The sequence below is a fragment of the Panthera onca genome, chromosome A2 (genome assembly GCF_046562875.1).
Source record: "Panthera onca isolate mPanOnc1 chromosome A2, mPanOnc1 haplotype 2, whole genome shotgun sequence".
In the NCBI taxonomy this organism is placed as follows: domain Eukaryota; kingdom Metazoa; phylum Chordata; class Mammalia; order Carnivora; family Felidae; genus Panthera; species Panthera onca.
The window spans coordinates 18038677-18062985 of NC_138340.1; the positions used below are offsets into that span (position 1 = coordinate 18038677).

Consider the following 24309-nt stretch of genomic DNA (forward strand, 5'->3'; position numbering starts at 1 on the left):
AATCACAATATAAGTAAACTGTTTTAATTCTGTTATAAAATGAATGCACTAAGATCACCGAGGATATATTCAGGTACCTTTGATGGGGCAAATTCAGAGCTTCATGTTAGAACATTCAAGAAAGCAAAGTCCTCAAGTGACATGTACTCTGAGACTGTGAACAATATGATCTTAACATTGTCCTGGCGCTTAATAACTGTTCATAGCAACACCACCACTAAAACCACAAAGGCCAAACCATTTAATTTTAAAGGCCATTTTGGCTTTGAGAGAGTTCAACTACTAGTTTCTTGAGCCCCTAGGGGATATTTTGTATGTTCACCCACTACTTGACGCTTGTGTACCACCAGGTCAAGGCAAGATCAAACTGGAACACGATTTTATCGTAGAACAGCTTCTTTTGGTCACTTGGAAAGAAACTGCAGGCACACTGAGTTATCACAGAATCATTGCTAGTTCTTGTTACAGCCATGTTACCGAGAAGGAAATGGTAGAAGTAACACTGCCAGACAGGAGTTTTCCGCTGAGCTTCATTGGTGAGTTTATCTTCCCTGCAAGGGATATACTGGATGCCCTTCCACACCATCTTCAACAACTCAAATACCATGCTGTCATAGTTAATTTCATGTGTCAAGTTGACTGGGCCATGGGGTGCCTAGATATTTGGTCAACCATTGTTCTGGGAGTTTCTGTAAGGGTGTTTTGGGATGAAATTAACATTTAAATCAGTAGATTAAGTAACACACATTGCCCTCCCCAATGTGGGTGGGCCTCATCAAATTAGTTGAAGGCCCAAATATAACACAAGGACTGACGCTCAAGTAAGAGAATTTTCCTGCCTGACTGCCTTCAAACTGGGGCATTAGCTCTTCCTGAATCTTGAGCCTGCCAGCCTCTGGAAAGGAACTACACTATCAACTCTTATGGTTCTTAACCTTTCAGATTCAGACTAGAATTTAATCATCAGCTCTCCTTGGTCTATAGTTTGCCAGCTCATCATACAGATCATGAGACCTGCCTGCCTCCATAATTGCATGAGTCAATTCCTTATAATAAATCTCTTTACACACACACACACACACACACACACACACACACACACACACACACACACAATCCTTATTGGTTCTTGTTGGAGAACCCTAATACATATTCCTAGGTCTCCTCTCTAATTTTCAAGAGCTCACATCCCAATCCCAACAATGTATCTGCCAGATGGGTACTATTATGGCCTGGAACCCTGAAATGAGAGGACAAACAACACAGGGCTGCACCAGAAAGTCAGACATGATTTGTCAGCCTTTATTAACCAAGAGCAAAGCCGAGCCCTAGAGTTTCCTTTTAAAAAAACCCAACCTTGTTTATGGCAAACAATGATTTAATTATATGTTCAATACTACAGAGCAAGAATTGATCACTTTCTAATCACTCATTCTTCTGAGATTAAAATGTAAGTGTAAAACAGTTAAAATAAGATTGTCCCCAATGATTTAAAAACAATTCCAATTGACAGACATTTCAAACACTATGTGTAGAACTCAGGACCAAAAAAAAGACCTTAAAACATTTTACCTTTGAGGTAGCACAATAATGCTGAATTAGATTTCTTTTATTACAATGAGCTTAAGAAAACAATGAGGAATCTACCTTTTGCTCAAGGTGGGCTAAATGGTTTTCTGCAAATCCCCCATGAGGTTAGTGACAGTTTTCTTTTTTCTTTTTCTTTTTTTTTTTTTTTTACGTATAAAGATAGCCCTGCAGTGTGTAAAAGGAAACCCACAGGGGAAGGCTGCTTCCCATAAAATAGACATTAGAATCATTGAGGAACGTCAGCAGTCAAGACAGGAGGAACAAGAGGTAATTGTAGTGAAAAACCAAACAACTTGTATCTTGTCAAGAATGGTTTACAAGTACATGTCAAGAACAAAAATTTCAACATTAGCCCACTGAAAACAAAAATTAAAAGATGACGTTCATGGGTCTTTTCCCTTCTTCTCTGTGCAAAAATGTTTTCACTTTTTTGAAATGAGAGAAGATTGTTTCTACACTGCAACATGACATGGAAATTTTGTGTGCCCAGGGTGCTGCTGGGCACCAGCGGCACTTCTCACTGACTACCATTGTGAGCAGAGAATCTGGGCAATAAGAGGATGAACATGACCCCTTCCTGGCTACAGAGCCATTTCTTGCCACTTTGCTGCTGAATTCACTCATTAAACTGCTCAAAGAAAAACTGCACTCTCACTTGAGAATCTATAGCACTTATATATAAAGACTATCAACTAAGAGGATAGCCCACTTCAACCCTTTCTTCAGAGAATACAGCCAAAAGAAGACAGTGGGTGTGATAAACTGGGGCCAGAAGGAAGGATAATACTGTAGGTTGGACCTCAAGGCTCTCAGGAATATTCTTTACCATTCCAAACAATAGCTAAAATCCAGGAAAGAGGGCATGAAGCTCTAACCCATGGAAGAGAACAATGTAAAACAATTAACACAGGGATCTCTTCCTAATATGCTCCTCCCCTTGAGGCTCACCCAACAGTTCAGGGCTTGCCTGACATAATGTGGACACTAGAGCCCTCAGCTGAGCTTGGTCTGCCACCTTTGAATCTCCATGCTGCAAAGAGAACTGGGACACTGTCAGACTCCTGGCACCTTGGTAATGGTTGTATCCTGTTTCACTCACCCTGGTCCTTTTAAGGTCTTCCTCAAGCCAAACCCCCAAAGGGCCCTGTATGCAGTGACGGTTTGGACTCATGATCTATATATCAATCTGTAGTTAGAGCAGGAGGACTTAAGACTGATGGATTTTACGCTGTAAAACAGCAACCATCAGTGAGTTGGGGGTATCAAAGAGGCTTCTGTGAAGAGGAAGACTGAACTGGGATGTGCAAGGAGGCAGGCTCAAAAGGCCCATGCCTAGCAGCCTGCAGGAGTGACTCTGGCACTAAGCTCACAGCCAGCCCTAACTAAAGCTGGCATGGGGGGTACAAAGAGGGCATCTGCTCAGTATCTAAACAGCGTCCTCACATAGTTGGGGCCAGACCTCTGTGACGCTCCTAAAGCTCAATGTACCTGCCACTTTTGGAATAAACAGGGGTGATTCCTGTCTGCTAAAGTGCAAGATCTGCTTTCCTAACTTACTTGATAATAAAGCAACACCCTGGAGAAGAACAACCTTGGAAAATCGTGGGAAAAACCACATGGGCTTTCCCAGTGCTAGCTGCCTGTTTTGGGGTATTAGTTACAACCTCTCACGATTCTGAGACCTGCGATGCAGGCTACCTAGGGCAGTGTGAAAAGAGTCCTTCTGCTTTCACATCACAGAACGCAAGAAAAAGGGAGAATTGACCAAAGTTGTGGTAGGTCACCCTTCCGGAAATCTCTCCACCACACTGTCCATGGCAAAAGCAGAGAGCCTGGCTTATGTGGACAATGGAAGTGACATGTGGGCTCCATCACTATCTATAACAGGAATGACTCAAGCCCCAGCATGTGATCTCTTAGGGATCTATTGAGTTACACAAATTTAAAAAATAAATCATATTGGGAAGGGCCTCTTGATTTAATATAAACTTGGCTACAACATTCAAATTATCTCTATGCAGCCTTCACACTACTCTTAGGATCTCTTGTAGTTTCTTGATTCTAAGTCATTGTGAAGGAAAAAAAAATCCATTCTGAAATATATTTAATTAGGATAATTCATCAGCATTCTACCTGATAGAATTAAAAGGCTAAAAAAGTTTTAAAATAAGCTAAATTACTTTCCTCTGGGGTTAATAATTGGAACCCCAAATATCCCAACACCTTAATTAGAAAGGTTTTTACAGTAATTCTATGAAATTGTGAGTAATTCTGATTTTTAAAAACAAAGCGTTGATCTTCAGGATGGATGCCTGAGTCAGCTGACAAACGATACACGCGAATAGGTCTAATAAGAATTCCCTAAACACAGAAATAATTTTTTTTTTTATTTCAAAAAAAAAAAATAGCTGCTTCTTCTTTAAAGAGTTTAAAATTGATAGTTCAACAGCAAAGCTATGTGATAACACCGGAGTAGAAGGAAAGGGCTCTCTTTGTAGTAGTACAACCTCTTGCTGGCACACCGCCATTAGCTGGTAGGGACAACTGGGAACAAGATGGCAGGAGTCGCCCAGGGAAGTATTTGGGTCAGATAAAGTGATGGCACGTCCAGACCCTGGCTCCTTAGAAATGCATAGTGATTCACTCATGCAAACTGCACAGAGATAAATAAAACAAAACAAAACCTACTAAAACAGAACAAAACACCCCAACCCAGAAAACCTTCCCTGGCTCTCTGCTACGTGAAGAATGTGCTGAACCCAAATTTTCTGCTCTAACACAGGTCCTCATGACCAATCGGTGTGCCCTGGCGCACTGACCTGCTGGGCCCTGGGCAGGGCCCTTTCCTAAACAGCACTGTGAGTTTGGAGACAGCTGTCATGGGTATAGCTGTCAGCAGACAGTACAATGCCACAGGACCACAGACCTCGGTCCTACCAGCTGCCATTTTCTACTGTAAAACCAAAGGCTACAATTGTGAACAAACGTGTGGACTTTCTCAAAGGACAAAGGAGAAGATCGAGGGCTACAACATTTCCTCCCTTGAGAAAGGTCGGGGGTGGGTGTCTACAGTTATACACAGGTTTGTGCAGACCTGTGGTGACTTCCAACAGCAACAGTAGCAGCCAGAGAGGAAAGGAAGATGATTACACTTTGGACTTTGTATCAGGCACTTAAATTGTTGGAGAGACATGCCGTTTTGAACGAAAGATGTGACAACTGGGTTGGAATAATCATTACAAGTGGTCTAATAATGGGCTTTCAGAAGCAAAGTGGAGGAGGTATGGGTCGAACCTCTGCCCATCTTTTAGTGCTGACTTTCAAGTTTTCTAAATGCCCACGGCCATAGCAATGGCAGTGGCGGTGGCAACAGCAGGAACAGTTCTGTTGTGTCTGTCTTCCATGTATGTTCTGTGGCTGACCAGAAGGTTTTGGTGTCACACTGAGAAGGCTCTGTGGTGTGGCACACCTACTGCCCGGGATCGATCAAATCCATGCTGGAGCCAAACATCTTCACCAGTTGTTCCTCGTAGTGTGAGATGTTTCTCTTCATGATGTCCATACACGGCCCCAGAAGCCTCTCAAATGCTTGCACATCCATAACTGCATTGTTAAAAAGAGGTGCATGAGAGAATGAATTCTCTACATCATTAATTCAAAGTCATTTCCCACATGCAAACTTTTTCTTTTTAATTTAAAAAAAAATTTTTTTTTTTTTTTTAACGTTTATTTATTTTTGAGACAGAGAGAGACAGAGCATGAACGGGGGAGGGGAAGAGAGAGGGAGACACAGAATCGGAAACAGGCTCCAGGCTCTGAGCCGTCAGCCCAGAGCCTGACGCGGGGCTCAAACTCACGGACCGCGAGATCGTGACCTGAGCCGAAGTCGGATGCTTAACCCACTGAGCCACCCAGGCGCCCCGCAAACTTTTTCTTAAGTATACCCATTCACGTTACAGGGGATAAGACTGTGGGATCCTGGGCACCTGGAAAAAGGAGGGATGTTTCTACGTGAGTACAGCCTGACTGTGTCATCTCGGTTTGTGACTTTGCAGAGCCTGGCAGCACCTTTCTCTTGATCCCTACAGAATCCTGGACACCTGCCTCCATTTCTGCTCTTTTCACAGGCTATACTGCTGTATTGCTAAAGGATATATACCCATTTCTAGTTGGTCCCACAAGCTGTTCATGCCTGGGTGTGTGAGAGAACTGGTGGAGTCAAGGCTTGCTGCTGGGAAAAAAATACTGCATGTTAGAAAAAAAAAGTATTATGCATAAAGAATTTATTTTTCTTACCTAAGCATTTGACGTCTCCCACTGCATAAGCTGAAGCAGCTCTGGGTTTGTTGGTGACCAGTGCAAGCTCTCCAAAGTACTGCCCCTTATGGCAACGGGCAATCTCGACCTCCTGGTTCCCACCATCCTTGTTTGCTTTAGTCTAGGGCAGGTGGAAAACATGACCTAGACTGATTCCAGAATCACAGCTGGACATGTCCAGTCACACACACTTGCAGTCCCGTCTCAGTACACTTAACACAATTATTTAGACATTCACTCTGCAGAGACCATGTAAACTGCATGGGCTAATTACTGCACCATGTAAACTGCATGGGCTAATTAGTCTCTGGTTTAATTAGAGGAGCTGGCTTTTACCTCGGGCTTCATCCAATTCCTAACAACCTTTTAGAGGTAATGGATAAATATCAAGAGGTAAAGAGCAGACCATTTTCTTTGGAAGATTTATATATATATATATATAATTATATATATATATATATAATATTAATATATACTACACGATTATATAACATCAGTATATTATATATTAACATAAATATATTTATTATGTATTTTTATTTATTATACATACATATATGTATATGAATGCTCTCTTTTTGGTAGATGCTGACTTCTGAGGCACAGGGGAAAAGACAGGTCATTTGCAAATTCCTTCTAAATGATGTCAATGTTTCTCTTAGGTAAAGTCACAATCCTAGGCTACTTCTTGATTTGAGATCATGTCTTTCTTGGCCAATACTTCACAGTGACAAATTTTCTTTTTAGGTACTGTCTGCATCTTAAGTTAGTGGTTCCCAAGGCACCTGGGTGGCTCAGTCAGTTAAGTGTCCAGCTCTTGATTTCAGCTCAGGTCATGATCTCATGGTTTGGTTCCTGAGTTCACGCCCCAAGTTGAGGTTCATGTACAGCCTGGCACTGGACTCAGCACTAACAAGCCTGCCTGGGATTCTCTCTCTCCTCTCTCTCTCTGCTCCTCCCTCATGCACACATGCACACTCTCTTTCTCAAAAACAAACTTAAAAATAGTTTAGGGGCGCCTAGGTGGCTCAGTCGGGTGAGCATCTGACTTTGGCTCAGGTCATAATCTCATGGTTCGTGGGTTCGAGCCCCGTGTCGGGCTCTGTGCTGAGCGCTCAGAGCCTGGAGCCTGCTTCGGATTCTGTGCCCCCCTCGCTCTCTGCCCCTCCCCCGCTCATGCTCTGTCTCTCTCAAAAGTGAATAAAGATTAAGAAAAATTAAAAAAAAAATAGTTTAAAGACTTGGATGTAAATTTAAAAAAATAAATTAAAAAAAAAAAACAGTTTAAGTTAGTGGTTTCCCCCCCTACCACCACACATTTTTTTAGAAGAGCTGAGTAACTAAAAACAATTTTTTATAATGTTCAACCTGGAAATTTAGTGGTTTAACTTTGTATTAAGAAATCGAGCAGGTTGTAATTTATGCTTATCAAATTACTGAAAATAATGTACTATATTATATTTAATATCTAGAGGTTTTTTGTTTGGTTTTGCTTTTTTTTTTTTTTTACAAATCCATTTGCCAAGCTAAGCAATAATTTGTTTAAGTAAAAAGATTATTTAGAGTTTATTTATAAGAATTAGTCTCGGGGCGCCTGGGTGGCTCAGTCGGTTAAGCGTCCGACTTCAGCTCAGGTCACGATCTCGCGGTCCGTGAGTTCGAGCCCCGCGTCGGGCTCTGGGCTGACGGCTCAGAGCCTGGAGCCTGCTTGCGATTCTGTGTCTCCCTCTCTCTCTGCCCGCCCCCCCACCCCGTTCATGCTCTGTCTCTCTCTGTCTCAAAAATAAATAAAACGTTAAAAAAAAAAATTTAAAAAAAAAAATAAATAAATAAAAAAGAATTAGTCTCAATCTTTAAGAGCTACTTTAAGTTATAGGCAAATAACCTTCCTTGCACACTACTGCCCTGACCTGTTTGCTCTGCAGTTGATCTGCTCCATTGGAGCCAACACTCCACTTCCAATTTCTGTAGCATTCTCTGGGGCTGCAGACACTTATGTGCCCACCTAGTCCCTTCTCCAGAGTAGCATTTACCACATGGTCATGTGAACACCAGCCCCCTGAGGGTTTTGTTATAATGCAGATTCTGATTCAGTAGGTCTGGGGCAGAGTCTAAGATTGCATTCCTGACAAGCTCTCCCAACCCCCAGGGCCACAGTGCTGCTGGTCCCACACACCCAACACCACTAGGCTGTGATCAGGAGGTGTCAATGAGTATTTGAGAAATATGCAAACATGTATCACTAGTCCAAAAACAATAAGTAAAAGAACATAGATGTTTCAACCTATTGTTTCATGTGAAACAGCAGATCCATTTTTAATCACAAATCAAGCCACCTTACAGGGAGTAATCATATTTATCCTTCTCTATATAACCTTTACTAAAGATATTCTATAAGAGACTTCATATTAGGTCAGTATTATATTTAACTATTTTAACAAATTCTATATTCTTTTAAAAAATGTTTATTTTTTATGAGAGAAAGAGTGTAAGCTGTGGAGGGGCAGCGAGAGAGAGAATCCCAAGCAGGCTTGGTGCTGAGAGCCTGACGCGTGGCTTGATCTCACAAACTGTGAGATCATGACCTGAGCCAAAATCAAGAGTTGGATATTTAACCAACTGAACCACACCCAGGTGCCCCTAAATATTCCATATTCTTAAAAAAAATTTGAACAGAGAAATCTGGTGAGGACGGATTTATGATAAGGATTACTCCTCCTATCTATTGGTCATTTTAGGTCTTCCTATCCATGAAATGGTATGATAACAATGGTCCTACAGACCTCCCCTTCCAGTGCTCTAGAAAGGAAGTTTTTTTCATATTCAACACCCACATGTATGTCTTTATCATGTATTCCCCCCACTTTCTACTAGGGGTATTTATCTTTTTCTTATGGATTTGTAGCCATTATTTCTCATATTATTAATTATGTAACAGACGCAAAGGCAATAGGAACAAAGAGAAATATACTAAATCCCTATCACTGGAGGGACTTAAACATGGGTCTTTGCCAGTCACATGCCTCATATAACAATGACACTAGATACTAGACACACTTCCCATTTACAGCAAACAGCTACTTTCTGTGCATGCACCTGGTATAACTTGCCTCGTCACACACAGACTCACCTTGCTTCTGATCAGGATGCTCACCTCGCCGGACTCTATAATATAGAAGCTATCAGCCTTTTCACCCTGGAAAGGGAGAGGAGGTCATCAGAGCTATATATTGGCACAGGACACAGAAATAGATAATTTTCTCATTGCTCAAACTCCAATTTGTATTTATTTTTCAACTCTACAAAGTAATCAGTGCCTAACAAATTCAGAACAAAATGAGAGGATCCTGGTCACCAGGGACTTCAGTCCAACTATGACTGACACATCTCTCACTTCCTAACATGGAATATTCACATTTCTCTCCACAAATATGCCCAGGCTGCCAACTGCGCACAGCATCACTATCTTTGCTGCTCATGTTAGTCTGCTATTGAAACCTGTGACTGGGACCAGTCGCCAAGGCTGCCACAGACAATATCAAGGTGACTCCTGGCTACCTCTGGGCATGGGGCTCAAGGATAATGCAGCCCTCCAGAGGACAGTGTGGATCTGAAGAAAGCCCTGCCTTGGGGAGGGAGGTACTGTGATGTGGGTTGATGTCAACCTTATAAGCCTCAGGCTTTTCTTTCACTTGTTTGGATTTTAAACCACTTGGCTGAACCAGTCATTCAGGTAATTCAACAAGTAATTAAGTACTTACTATGTGCCAAGGCACTGTTCTAGGCATGTGAGACATATCAGTGGGCAAAACAAATATCCCTACCCTTGTGGAAATTACAGTCTAATATGGTAAACAAACTGTAAACAATCAACATAATGAATCAGCAAATTATACTGTTGTGTTGGAAGGCAATTAAGTACTACAGGGAGGGAGCAATGTGGGATCTGGAGTGCTAGGGAAGGAGATGGCTACAGTATACAGCAGAGTTTCATCTGAGGGTGAGATCTGAGCAAAGGCTGGAATGAGGGGAGAGAGGCAAGCAGACACTGAGAAGAGGATTGCAGGCCAACTTCAGTATCTGACCCCTTCCTCTTAACGTGTGGGGCAACAACCATCTACACTGGATAATTCAATACTAGTCCTGTGTTCTCATTCCATGTGGGTCTTATGTCTTCAGTAGAGTCTATACTTCTGAATTTTCCTAAGACTTAAGTGTCGTTGGCCACTGCACAGATCTCCAAGTGGACATCTTACAGCTGAGGCTGCCATTCTTAAGTAGTTAATCTAGTCCCAGTTCATTAGATAATAATCATTGCTTTATGTGAGTAAAAAGCACAGCTTTAAAAAGGGCTGTCTGTGGGTTTCTGTGCTGCCATGTTGGGTAGGTACCCTGTACCCAGCAGAGCTAAATCAACCATCCTCAGACATAATGACCTGTGAAGAAAGCTGGGCTGTAGGAAGAAGCTGCTGGCATGCTGGTGCTGAAGAGTCACAGCATCCAAGCACAACTGTCCAAGGGGGCTTAGGGCAGCAATCTCTAAATGCTGATGACCATCACTGATCTTCAGGGATGTAGGGAAACTTCTCTTGGTTTCAGCTCAGGTCATGATCTTATGGTTTGTGGGTTCGAGAACCTGTATTGGGCTCTGTGCTGGCCGCCTGGAGCCTGCCTGGGATTCTCTCTCTCTCCCTTTCTCTCTGCCCCTCCTGTGCTCTCTCTCTCAAAATAAATAAATAAACTTAAAAAATACTAAAATGCCCATATTGGAAAAAGAAGACAGGCTAGAAAGTGAAAAGCTAAGCAACCAATTCAAGAGAACTGGGGAAAAAAATAGCAAAACGAAGTCGAAGAAAGGAAATGAGATAAAGACAGAAAGTAATGAAATAGAAAACATTCAACCAGATTAATAAAAGGCAAAAAAGTGGTTCTTAAAACAGACTGAAAGAATTAGTAAGCCCCTTGCAAGATTGAACAATAAAAAAAAAGAGAAGGCACAAAACGACAATATCAGGAATTAAGATGGGATCATTCTAGATGTTGTAGATACTTAAAAGGTGTTACAGGAACATTCTGACCTACTTTGTGCCAAAAACATTGAATTTTAGATAAAATGAATAAATCCCTAGCAAAATAGATCTTACCAAAACACACTGAAGAATAGAAAACCTAAATAGTTTAACAATTAATAACTTAATTTGTGGTCAAAATCTTCCCACAGGGGCACCTGGGTGGCTCAGTTGGTTAAGCGTCTGACTCTTGGTTTTGGCTCAGGTCACGATCTCATGGTTCTGTGAGTTCAAGCCCTGTACTGGGCTCCACACCATCAGTATGGAGCCCACTTGGGATTATCACTCTCCCTCTCTCTCTGCCTCTCTCTCTCTCTCTCTCTGAAATAAGTTAAAAAAAATCTTCCCACAAAAGAAACATCACTAAGTTCCTTAAGATAGCCAAGGAATTCTAGTCTTATGCAAACTCCTCAGATAATAGTAAGAGAATAGAATCCCATTACGATTCTAACACCCTGATATCAAAATCTGACGAGGCTGCTATAAGAAAGGAAAATTACATATCAGCCTCACTTGGGAACACAGCCAGAAAATCTTAAACAAAATATTAACAAATTGGATTCATCAACATATGAAATGGATACTACACAATGGCCAAGTCAGTTTATCTTATCTCAGCAACACAAGGCTGCTTTAAGATTTGAAAATCAAATCAATGTAATCACTGAAGTCTTGTTAATAACAGCTAAAAACTAGAAACACACTTAATCTCCATCAGCAGTGGGAAGACAAATAGTTTATTTACATGCTGGAATACTATACAGCAATGAAAACCAACAAACTACAGCTGCACACAACAATGTGGGTGAAATGTTGAGCAAAAGAAGGTACAAATAAAAGAATACATACATTCTAATTCCAATTTAGAAATTAAAGAAAAAGACAGCAAGACTTAGCCATATTGTTTATACACAGGTGGTAAAAATTATAAAGCAAAGTAAATATATGACTATGATAAAAGTCAGCATAGAGACATAGTAGAGGTCTGTGACTAGGAAGGGCAGAGCAGCTTCTGAGGTGTGAGGGTATTTCTCTGAAAACATCTAAAAAGTACATTTCTGGATTATAGAGTAAATTCAGCTTTATAGAATAAGGATAAACTTCTCTCAAAAGGGGTTCAGCTAAGTTATTCTCCTATTCACTGTGAATAAAACTTCCTGCTACATCTTGGAATTATCAGATTCTTACCTTTTGCCAAACTAATAGGTATGAAAATAGTTCTCACTGGGGAGCCTGGGTGGCTCAGTTGGTTAAGCATCCAACTTTGGCTCAGGTCATGATGTTACCGTTTGTGAGTTTGAGCCCCATATCGGGCTCTGTGCTGATAGCTTAGAGCCTAGAGCCTGCTTTAGATTCTGTGTCTCCCTCTCTCTCTGCCCCTCCCCTGCTCTCATTCTATCTCTCTCTCTCAAAAATAAACATCAAAAAAATAAAAAAAAAATAGTTCTCATTGTGGCTTTTAATTTGCATTTCCTTGATTACTCAATGAAACTGAAGCCAATTCATTTTTCACTGATGCCAGAACTATACTCTGAGAACACAATTCTCATAGTGATATCCTTCCTCTCTCTCAAAAACCTTTGAAAATGCTTTTCAAACATTTCACCAAGTTTTTTTTTTAATTTCTTTAAGTTTATTTACTTATTTTTGAGAGAGAGAGAGAAAGCAGGGGAGGGGCAGAGAGGGAGAGAATCCCAAGCAGGCTCTGCACTAACAGCATGAATCCTGATGGGGGCTCAAACTCATGAACCATGAGATCATTACCTGAGCTGAAGTTAAGAGTTGGTCACTTAACCGACTGAGCCACCCAGGCTCCCCTTGAAGTGTATTTTTATATACTAGCAATAAATAATTAGAAACTGAAGAAAGGAAAACCACTTACAATATCGTAAAAAATGTAAAATATCCAGGTATAAATTTAACAAAGATGTGTACGACTTGAAAAGTATAAAATACTACAGAGAAAAAGTAAAAGGTAACCTAGGGGCACCTGGGTGGCTCAGTCGGTTAAGCGTCTGACTTCAGCTAGGTTATGATCTTATAGTTCATGGATTCAAGCCCCACATTGGGCTCTCTGCTGTCAGCACAGAGCTCACAGAGGATCCTCTGTCTCCCTCTCTCTCTGCCGCTCCCTTGTGCTTGCTCTCTCTTTCAAAAATAGACATTAAAAAAAAAAATGACCTACATAGAGATATACTAAGTTCATGAACCACTGACAGTAAGCTTTTTTGATTAGAATGTAAGTGACTGACATCAAGCTTTTGATTATTGAGGCAACCATTTCAAAGACACCTACCTTGAATAAACATATTGCCAGCCACACTAAATAAAGAGCCAGGCTGCCCCACCTATGAAGTCTCCCTTTTATTTTAAATGTTTATTTATTTATTTTGAGAGAGAGACAGAGAGACAGAGAGAGAGAGCCCGCGCGAGCGCGCACGCGAGTGGGGGAGGGGCAGAGAGAATCCCAAGCAGGCTCTGTGCTGTCAGCACAGAACCTGATGCAGGGTTTGAACTCACAAACCATGAGATCATGACCTGTGCTGAAATAAACAGTTGGACGCTTAACTGACTGAACCATCCAGGTGCCCCATGAAGTTTCTCTTTTAGAAAGCCCTGAGAAATGCAGAAAACTGACCACTTGAGTGACCCCACTTTTCTCTTCCCACAACCCTAATTCCTGCTCTTACGTTTTAAATTTGCCAATAAAGAGAGAACCTGCCAAACCCTGGGCAGCCCACCCTCATCCCCAATAAAGACAGAATTCCAGGTCCCCACCTCCACCCTGTGACCTCACTGTGTGGCCCTGGGTGTGCCATATACCCTCCAGGATCTGTGAGTAATAAACTTTGTTTTTTCAAAGTTCCTTCATGGTTGTTGCTAAGCCTTGCAGTCATAACAAGAACCACAAGGGCCAGTCCAGACACAACACTGGCTCTGGAGAAATGTCTGTGGGGACTTTTGAGAAGTGGTACAGGACGAGGTGAGTGCCCCAGGCATTCCTAGCTGACAGCATCACTACTGATGGCCTGAGACTGACACAAAACACTCACTATTGTTACAATGTCAATTTCTCCCCAAATTGATCTATAGTTTCAACATAATCCCCCCTGAAAAATCTCATTGGTAGAAAGTATAAAGCTGGTTCTAAAATATATACAGAAATGCAAAGAGCATTGAGGAGCCAAAATAATTATGAAAAAGAACAAAAATTTTGGAGGGCTTAAACTATCTGATTTTAAGACTTAGTATAAAAAGTTTTTATAATCAAGACAGTGCAGTATTGGCACAGAGACAGACATGTAGATCCATGGAACAGAGACCAGAAATAGACCCAAAAATATACGGCCAAATAGTTTTCAGTACAAGTGTCAAGGCAACAAGATAGGATAATCTTTCCAACAAATGGTACTGGAACAATTGGACATCCACATGCAAAACCTTGTAAAAACCTTACAACAGCATAAAAATTAACTCAAAATGGATCACAGATCTAAATGTAGGAGTTAAAACTAGGAGATATCTATAACTACTCTGCTCAACATAGTAGCATGTGGCTATGGAGCACTTGAAATATGGCTTCTAGGGGCGCCTGGGTGGCGCAGTCGGTTGGGCGTCCAACTTCAGCCAGGTCACGATCTCGCGGTCCGTGAGTTCGAGCCCCGCGTCAGGCTCTGGGCTGATGGCTCAGAGCCTGGAGCCTGTTTCCGATTCTGTGTCTCCCTCTCTCTCTGCCCCTCCCCCGTTCATGCTCTGTCTCTTTCTGTCCCAAAAATAAATAAATGTTGAAAAAAAAAAATTTCTTAAAAAAAGAAATATGGCTTCTATAGATTTAGGTGTGCTGTAAGTACAAAATATACATTGAATTTTGAAGACTGAGGAAAAAAAAAGAATATAAAATATTTCATCATTAAATTTTTATATCACTTAGATGCTGAAATGGTATTATTTAAAGATATTAAGTTAAATATGTCATATTATTAAAATTAAGTTCACCTTTTGAAAAAAACTTGGCTGCTAAAAAAATTCTAAATTACATCTGTCTCACATGATATTTATTGAATGGTGGCCTAAAGGTAAACATTATGAGAAAATTTTATTGACCTTGCAAAGATTCTTTTAAAATAGGACACAAGAAGAATGAACTGCAAGAGAAAAAAAAAACTACAAACTAGACTCTTCAAAATTAAAAACTTTTGCTTTTTAAAAACTGCCATTAAGAAAATTAAGAGACAAGGCACTGCCACAGCTTGGAAGAAATAGTTGCCAATCATCTGCCTGATAAACGATTTGTGCTTAGAACACATAAAGAACTCTTACGACTTAATAATAAGAAGCCAAATCACCTAATTGTAAACAGGGCAAAAGATTTACAAAAACTTCACCAAAGAAAACATAAGGATGGCAAGCAGTCACAGGAAAAGATGCGGCAAATGCAAATTAAAACCAAAATGAGACACCACTTCATACCCACTAGAATGGCTAAAAGTAAAAAGACTGTTGATACTAAATGTTGATGAGGATGCATAGCAACTGGAATTCTGGTACAGTGCTGGGAGGATGCAAAGTGGTAGAGGCATTTTAAAAACGGTTTGGGGGGCGCCTGGGTGGCTCAGTCGGTTGAGCGCCGACTTCGGCTCAGGTCACGATCTCGCGGTCCGTGAGTTTGAGCCCCGCATCGGGCCCCTGTGCTGACACCTCAGAGCCCGGAGCCTGTTTCAGATTCTGTGTCTCCCTCTCTCTGACCCTCCCCCATTCATGCTCTGTCTCTCTCTGTCTCAAAAATAAATAAACGTTAAAATAAAAAAATAAAATAAAATAAAATAAAATAAATAAAAATTAAAAAAAAAAACGGTTTGGCAGGTTGTTAAATATGCTTTTACCATATGGCTTAGCAATTCCATAAAAACATATATCCACACAAAGACTTGTATAAAAGTGTCCACTGCAGCTCTATTCATGATTGCCCCAAACTGGAAAGACCTCCAATTCCCTCAACTGGTGAATGGAAAGATAAATTATGGTATATCCGTACAGTGGAATACTACTTAGCAATAAAAATAAACTATCTGCTGACACATACAACATGAAAAAAAAGTCTCAAAAACGTTGTGCTAAGAAATCAGACACAAAAGACCACATTATGATTGCATTTATATGAAATTCTAGAAAAGGAACTTCTGTAGTGTTGAAAAGCAAATCAGTAGCTTCCAGGAATAAGGGGGTGGAGCAGGGGATCGACTACAAATACAAGTGAGGAAACTTCTTGGGGTGATGGAAATGCCCTGTACTATGATTGCAGGGATGGCTACCAAACTCTAGAATTGTACACTTAAATTTGGTGATTTTATTGTATATAAAATACACTGTAACAAAGCTGCCAAAACAAACAGAACAACATAAAGCACAGTTTCTAATTCAGTAGGTCTGGGGTGGGGCCCAAGAACTTCATTTCTAATGATTCCTATCAAGTTCCCAGATGACACTGATGCTGCTGTTCTTGGGACCTCACCTGGAAACCTCTGTCTAGGGACACTGTCAAAAGGGGTCTATAATAAGCTGAGGTCATCTTAATTTGTGCCCATTCAGCACCATCTAGCACTCTCATCTTCAAGAGCACAGACACTCCAGAAAACACTGTAGCTTCTCATACCTCTTGACATACCTTCTAAAAACCTGCTGACATACTCCTGAAGGCCTGGGGCTTTCAGGATGACATGAAGGCCCTTTGGGAGTAAATTAAAGCATCTCAGGTTCAGAAGCAAATGTGACTAGTCAACAGGTCCCATTCCTGCAACTCAGTGCTACATTCTTACCATACCAGGACACCTGTCCTGGAACACAGCTCACACCCACAGGCCTTGTTCATATTGTTCTCTTGCCCTGAAAGACCTTTCCCTGACCTCAACTGCTGAAGCTGCACTTATTCTTTAAGCCCAGCCCAAATGGCATTTCCCCTACAAAACATTACAGAATACTTCCTTTCCTACATTCTGTCATTTACACATTCCTTCATTATAGTGTTTATATCTGGTCCTACTTGTATATTGTAATAAGTGTTTAGAGAATCAAACTAATTTCTAATTGAAGGAATTATTAACAGCAGGAGTCCTAGAAAACAAAGGCATTTCAAAAGGCCATATAGTTTTTTTGTTAGTCCTTTTTCTCTGGGAGTTTCTCTCTCGCCTGCTGTGATTAATAAGCCTGGTACAGGGGTGGGCTCAGGATTTAGGCTTCACCAATCTGTCTTTCCTCCTCCTAGCCCCAGCTCTGGCTTCATAATGGGGAACACTACCCAACCCAGGCCAACCAGGTATCTTCCCAGTGCTCTTACCAAACCACAGGCAGAAGTTACACCTGGAGAAGTCTTTACACATAATTAAAAACATCATCAGAGCAGACAAGGAAAATTATTACACAGTATTCATCACAACGATCCAGGTCACTGTGTGATGATCCTCACAGCATCCAAAAGTCACAAGAGAGAAAGGCACAAAGGAAACATTAAAGACAACTTACAAATCTGATCAATTACTGAGGACTGAAGGCTGGCTTGTGTTGGATTGACTAAGAGGGCACCTTTGTGCCAAACATAGAAGGTAAAGGGCACAACCCTTCAACTTTCTCCAGACTTTAACACCAATGGATGAAGTTTACTCAGGGTCAAAAGAGAACTATGTCCAAAAGAACAAACACCAGAAGCCACAGAAAGGTGAATGGAGGCAAGAGATGTGCATATGTCCGTAAGAGGAACATCAACGGGCTTCAGAGGACTCTGCAGGAAGTGTGCCCTAGTAGCTGGCAACATGAGCTCCCAAAGTGAGAGGACAAGGGTTGCACTAGTCCTTCAGGAGGGTTGACTCTCTCAGGAAAGGAGCTGCACAGGGCCCCACTCACCTGTGTGATTATGCGCTCTCCGTCCTTATAGACCTTCTCTCCTATTACATCCACAATCTTCATTCGTTCTGACACCTGAAACAATGGACATACCCACAGACTCTAAGGAAAAGACCTCAACTGAAAGTCACAAATGATATCTATACAACACAGAAATGGGTTAGAATAGTACAATTTGAAAGCTTAATAGATTAGTTTTAAATCTTAAATCTCCATAAACAGACTCTTATTCATACACTTTACCTCTAGTGATTTAAGGAGAGGCACAGATTCAATAAATGACTCAAACATCCTTCTCTTTTTTGCATTGTTTTTCACTATGATTCTTCTAAAAGTCACACGGTCCTACAAGAAAGAACATGAAAATTCTGGTAAATGCCTCTGTAAGAGAACATCTATGGATGGTTTAATTAACTGGGTGACAGCAAATATCAGAGGACCATGGAATGTACCGGGCCAACTGAGTGTTTGATGACATTTTAATCTGAGTCATCGCTGGAAGAAAAAGACTTGTAGCTTGTTGTGTCAGACAGATGTCCCACACATCATTGCTTGCTATCTGGTACTCCATGAGTGCCACCTATGGGTCATAAATAGAATACAAAATACAAAACTCCCAATCGAATACTTGTAAGCTCACAGTCATTGTTCAATGTGAAAAGATGCACCTTTAGAAAAAGGAGATAAAACAATCTGAGGGCTCTTGCCCTGAAAGACGTTACAATCTCAATGGGGAGACAATATAAAATATGTGGGAATAAAAAAGCTATAGTCCAAGACAGCATATGAAATGTGCTAGGTGAACTGTAAAGACAAGAGTTAGTGTCATGAGAATTCTCAGGAGGGAGAGAGTGTCCCTAATCACAGTTAGGCTGGAGTAATCAAAGATAGTCTTGTTGCAAAAATATAAATTTTGGGGAGACCTAGAGTAAGGGGAGGATTTAAATTAATGGAGAGAGAGGGGAGGCAGGAATGTGAAAGGTCATTCGACCCCAGCAAGTCATGGAGGCAAGGCTAACCAGAGCTATAGCCAGGCTCCTCTCAGATACATGTATATGTGTGTAGGGAGGGACACACAGTCAGGAGAAGGTTAATTGCTTAGTTTTAGGTTTCTTGTATCTAAGTTAATTGTACCTTTTGTCCACCTCAGGCTGTCGGGAGTGGAAAGATTTTTTTTTTCTTTCAGAGTACATAATGAAATCCTAAAGGCCAGCAGAATGAAACACAGCAAGGGGGTTAGGAGATGTTTAACTGTAGGTTTTCTATTTTAGTATTCTCTATGATGGGGTGGTAGTGGGGTGGAGACACCACACAGAAGACAACTGAGTTGAGATCACCCAGGAGCCTTTTAAAAATATAGATGCCCAGGTCCACCCTAGATCTGCTGCTTTATGATTCTCCTCTCCCTCTGCAGGGCCTACACATGAGTTCACAGCTTTGCTGCTCAGGACATTGTCTATCTGTGAGTATCAGGCCATTGTCATCGTAAAACTGGCTCAGATTAGAGGGAACGTACTTGTGCACAGAACTAATTAAAAAGTCCTGCATCTCTTGCTGCCTGCCTGCTTTCTTCCTCATGGACCCATTGTGCAGAAGGTGCTGACCACACAGCCCCCAGGAGTTCTAGACCCACACCCCCCAACTCCCAGGCCTGGGGAATGCAGGCATTTCTCTTCCCTAGAGGTTTCAATCAGATTTTGGCCTGACTCTCCTTGGCTCACGCTGCGTCCCCTGCCCTAGATGAACTAACTAATCATATGGCTGGGCAGTTTGCACTGTGCCTGGCCAGGCTGGACTCATGTGTCTCCTGGGCTGGGGTGGAGTGGGAAGGAGAGGGAAGGCTCCCCTGGAAAGATGCTGGGTCACAACAGACCCTAGGGTTTCTGATGCGCAGTCAGACTGAAGTACACCAACCAGATACAGCCATGTTGGGGATCACACAGTCACAGGCATGACACCCCCTCCCTTACATCCCCCCCAAGTGTTAGAGGCATGCAGCTCCCTGAGAGTTGAAACTCTGTTCAACCTGGTGCCCAAGCCCTGCAAACCTCTAACCCCAGCCCCATGGCTTCCCTGGCTAGGACTGCCATATCCTAAAATGGAAATAATACGCACCTCTGAGGGCACAGACAGGCCTTATACTCCTAGCATGAGCTATGGCGGACTGCAACCCTCCCTCTCAACTGCTGTACAAGTCATGTCTGCTCTCCAGTATATAGCCAAATTCTGTTCCATTTCTTCTCCATCTGTCTGCTTGAAAAGAGCCATTCAATCTTGGATTGTTCTAATGGGTTGCATCATTTGCCACTACTTTTTTAAAGTCCAAGGTTAGGGATGTATCATTTAAAATATTACTGTCATACTGTGGAATATTACTCTACTATCTTTAGACTTCAGTTTCTACATGTTTTCTGGGCCAATCTAGGCATGAGTGCTATGGAAAGAGGACAAGCAATCAGAAGTAAGAAAATGGAAATTATAAAATTCTCTTCCTTCTCTTTGAGTAGGCATTGTCAGAAAAATCCAGTATTTAAAACACCCACCTATAAAGTCACAAAGATTGCTACAATTGCAATAGCAAACTCTTTCTAGCTGAAGAGAAAACAACTGATAGCTCTCACAGTGACTTATTTGTGTTCCAACCCTTTCTACGTGTACTTCCCTCCTTTTTTTTTTTTAATTTTTTTTTCAACGTTTTTTATTTATTTTTGGGACAGAGAGAGACAGAGCATGAACGGGGGAGGGGCAGAGAGAGAGGGAGACACAGAATCGGAAACAGGCTCCAGGCTCTGAGCCATCAGCCCAGAGCCCGACGCGGGGCTCGAACTCACGGACCGCGAGATCGTGACCTGGCTGAAGTCGGACGCTTAACCAACTGCGCCACCCAGGCGCCCCTACTTCCCTCCTTCTGCTGTGCAAGGCCAGCTCCCGTGGCTGCAGAGGGCATGAAAAAGCACCAGACACCAAGCCAGCTTTCTGGGAACTTCCAATGGAGCTGTGAAGAGGAAACCTGAACCGTGAAATAGTGGCTCCAGCAGGCAGCAAGTGTTCAGAGTCCAGCAAAGAGCCTGAAGTTTAAAAAAGAGAAGGAATGCCGCCCTCTCCTGTGACTGCAAGTGTTCCCTAAGACGGTTTCTATCGACTTTTACTCTAGCAAAACAAAGTGGGAGCAGGGACTAAGTGTAGTGGTCATGGTGGCAGCTGCCCCCAGTAAGGGAAAGAAAGTAGAATCCAACTTGAGAATACCCCCCTGCTTTGGCCTCAGAAGGCATTTCCAAGACCTTACAAGTTACAAGTAAGAAGTCAGGCTGTAGAGGACGTTCTGGGAGTCACTATCCTGGAGGTGGTTCTAAAGCTTTTGAGAGGGCTTGGGCTATTAAGTACGTGAACAAAGAAGGAGAAAAGCAGAGGCCAGAAGGGCATATATATATATTTAAGTTTATTTTTGAGAGAGAGAGAGAGAAAGAGGGAGAACCAGCAGGGGAGGGAGGGGCAGACAGAGAGGGGGACAGAGGATCTGAAGCAGGCTCCACGCTGACAGCAGACAGCGGGAAGCTGGGCTCAAACTCATGAACCATGAGATCACGACCTGAGATAAGTCAGATGCTTAACCAACTGAGCCACCCAGGTTCAGAAGGGCATATTGTTAGGCCACTTAAGACAGAAGCGAAAGGAAGAAAAGACTGCAAAGGATAAGGCTAGAAAGTAGAAAGACAAGGCAGAGATGTCAGGAGAGGAAGCTTCTGGACGAGAATGGTGATAAGCAGCACCACGATCATGGTGAGCAGGTGTCCCCATTCTGTAGCCCCTACCTTGTGTGGCACCAAGGCTGCCTGTCTTATGCCCCTGCTGAATTCTCATACCCCAACCATGAGGTAGGTGCTTTTACAGTTCAATTTGTTAAAAAATATTTTTTTTTTCTATTGAGACTTTCTCTTTGACCCAGAGGTTATTTGGGAATGTGTTATTTAATTTCCAAGTGTTTGGAGATTTTCTGGTTATCTGTTATTAATTCCTGGATTTCTTCCAGTGTGGTTAGAGAATATGCTGTCTGATTTCAACTTTTAAATTTGTCAAGTTTTATTATATATGCCAGGATATGGTCTGTCTTGGTGAATGTTCCATAGGCTTGATTGAAAAGAATGTGTATTCTACTGTTGTTGTATGGAGTGTCCTATAGATTTCAATTAGATCTTTTTGGTTGACGATACTGTTAAGTTCTTCCACATCCTTCCTGATTTTCTGTCTAGTTGTTCCACCACCTTTGGAGACAGAGGTGTTGAAGTCTGCACTTCAGCAGACTAATTGTGAATTTGCCTATTTCTTCTTTCAATTACTTTTTTTAAATTTTTTTTAATGTTTATTTATTTTTGAGACAGAGCATGAATGGGGGAGGGTCAGAGAGAGAGGGAGACACAGAATCGGAAGCAGGCTCCAGGCTCTGAGCCATCAGCCCAGAGCCCAACGCGGGGCTCGAACTCACGGAGTGTGAGATCGTGACCTGAGCTGAAGTCGGACGCTTAACCGACTGAGCCACCCAGAGGCCCCTCTTCTTTCAATTCTTACTTCAGGTTTTGCTTCATGTATTTTGAAGCTCTGTTGTTTGGTGTATACATAGTTAGGATTGCTATGTCTTCTTGGCAGATTAAACCTTTCATTATTATGTAATGTTTATGTAATCTTTGTCCCCAGTAACTTTCTTTGCCGTGAGGTCTATTTTATCTGATATTAATATAATTACTCCTGCTTTATTCTGGTTAATGTTTGCATGGTGTGTGTGTATATATATATTTCTATCCTTTTACTTTCAATATACTTACATCATTTATTTGAGTGAGTTTCATGCAGACTTGTCTCTGTCATTTAACTGATATACTTAGATCATTATATTTACAGTAATTATTCATATATTAGGGCTTAAGTCTACCACTTTACTATATGTTTTCTGCTGTTCCCCTGTTTTGTTTTTGTTTTTTGTTCCTCTGTATCATTTTCCTGTTATTCTTGTGGGTTACCTGAACACTTTTTAGAATTTGATTTATAGAACTTTTTATCTTATTTTTTATTTTTTAAAATTTACATCCACATTAGTTAGCATATAGTGCAACAATGATTTCAGGGGTTGCTTCCTTAATGCCCCTTACCCATTTAGCCCATCCCCCCTCCCACAACCACTCCAGTAACCCTCAGTTTGTTCTCCATGTTTATGAGTCTCTTCTGTTTTGTCCCCCTCCACTTTTATATTATTTTTGTTTCCCTTCCATTATGTTCATCTGTTTTCTCTCTGAAAGTCCTCATATGAGTGAAGTCATATGATTTTTGTCTTTCTCTGAATGACTAATTTCACTTAGCATAATACCCTCCAGTTCCATCCACGTAGTTGCAAATGGCAAGATTTCATTCTTTTTGATTGCCGAGTAATACTCCATTGTATATATATACCACATCTTCTTTATCCATTCATCCATCGATGGACATCTGGGCTCTTTCCATACTTTGGCTATTGTTGATAGTGCTGCTATAAACATGGGGATGCATGTGTCCCTTCGAAACAGCACACCTGTATCCCGTGGGTAAATACCTAGTAGTGGTCGTAGGGTAGTTCTTAGTTTTTTGAGGAACCTCCATACTGTTTTCCAGAGTGGCAGCACCACCTTGCATTGCCACCAACAATGCAAAAGAGATCCTCTTTCTCCGCATCCTCGCCAACATCTGTTGTTGCCTGAGTTGTTAATGTTAACCATTCTGACAGGTGTAAGGTGGTACGATTTATAGAGCTTTTGAGTACATCTGTTTGCACATAGTATTTTAGCAGTTGCTCTAGGCATTATACTTATATATGTAACTTATTACGGTTTACTTATGTCAACATTTTAGTAGTTTGAGTAAAGTGTAGAAGCTTTATTTCCATTTGGATCTCTTTACCCTCCCCCCTCCTTTTGAGTATAATTGTCTTAAATATTTCCTTTACGTACACAGAGAACCACATCAGACAAAAACTTTGCTTTAAGCATCTAAGATAATTTAGAAAACTCAAGGGAAGGACAGTCTTTTATATCTCCCCATAGTCTACTTCTTCTGTTGTTCTTTCTTCATGTTCCAAATTTCCTTCTTGTATCACTTCCCTTCTCTATGAATAACTTCCTTTAGCTCCCCCCCCCCCTTTTTTAAAGTTTATTTATTTATTTTGAGAGAGAGAGAGAAAGCAAACACAAGCAGGGGAGGGGCAGAGAGAGAGGGAGAGAGAGAGAATCCCAAGCAGGCTCTGCACTGTCAGCACAGAACCCAACACAGGGCTTGAACTCATGAACTGTGAGATCATGACATGCGCCAAAAATAAGAGTCCGATGCTTAACCAACTGAGCCACCCAGGCGCCCCACCTTTAGCCATTTTTTTTAAGGTAGGCCTGCTGGTGACAAAGTCTTAGTTTCCTTC

The 24309-nt window shown here is 41.5% G+C and overlaps 1 protein-coding gene across 1 annotated transcript in view; it reads right to left on the reverse strand.

Annotated features, from left to right (window-relative positions):
* Positions 1 to 1281: 1281 nt before the first annotated feature.
* The window catches only part of PRKAR2A (protein kinase cAMP-dependent type II regulatory subunit alpha), a 108753-nt gene continuing 85725 nt past the window's right edge, over positions 1282 to 24309 (reverse strand). The window contains exons 7-11 of the mRNA XM_078443093.2: positions 18117 to 18218; positions 17874 to 17948; positions 9038 to 9103; positions 5887 to 6028; positions 1282 to 5193 (exon numbers count right to left, since the gene is read on the reverse strand). Of these exons, the coding sequence (XP_078299219.1) occupies positions 5060 to 5193; positions 5887 to 6028; positions 9038 to 9103; positions 17874 to 17948; positions 18117 to 18218 (519 nt within the window). The 3' untranslated portion in view covers positions 1282 to 5059. The remainder of the gene's footprint in view (positions 5194 to 5886; positions 6029 to 9037; positions 9104 to 17873; positions 17949 to 18116; positions 18219 to 24309) is intronic.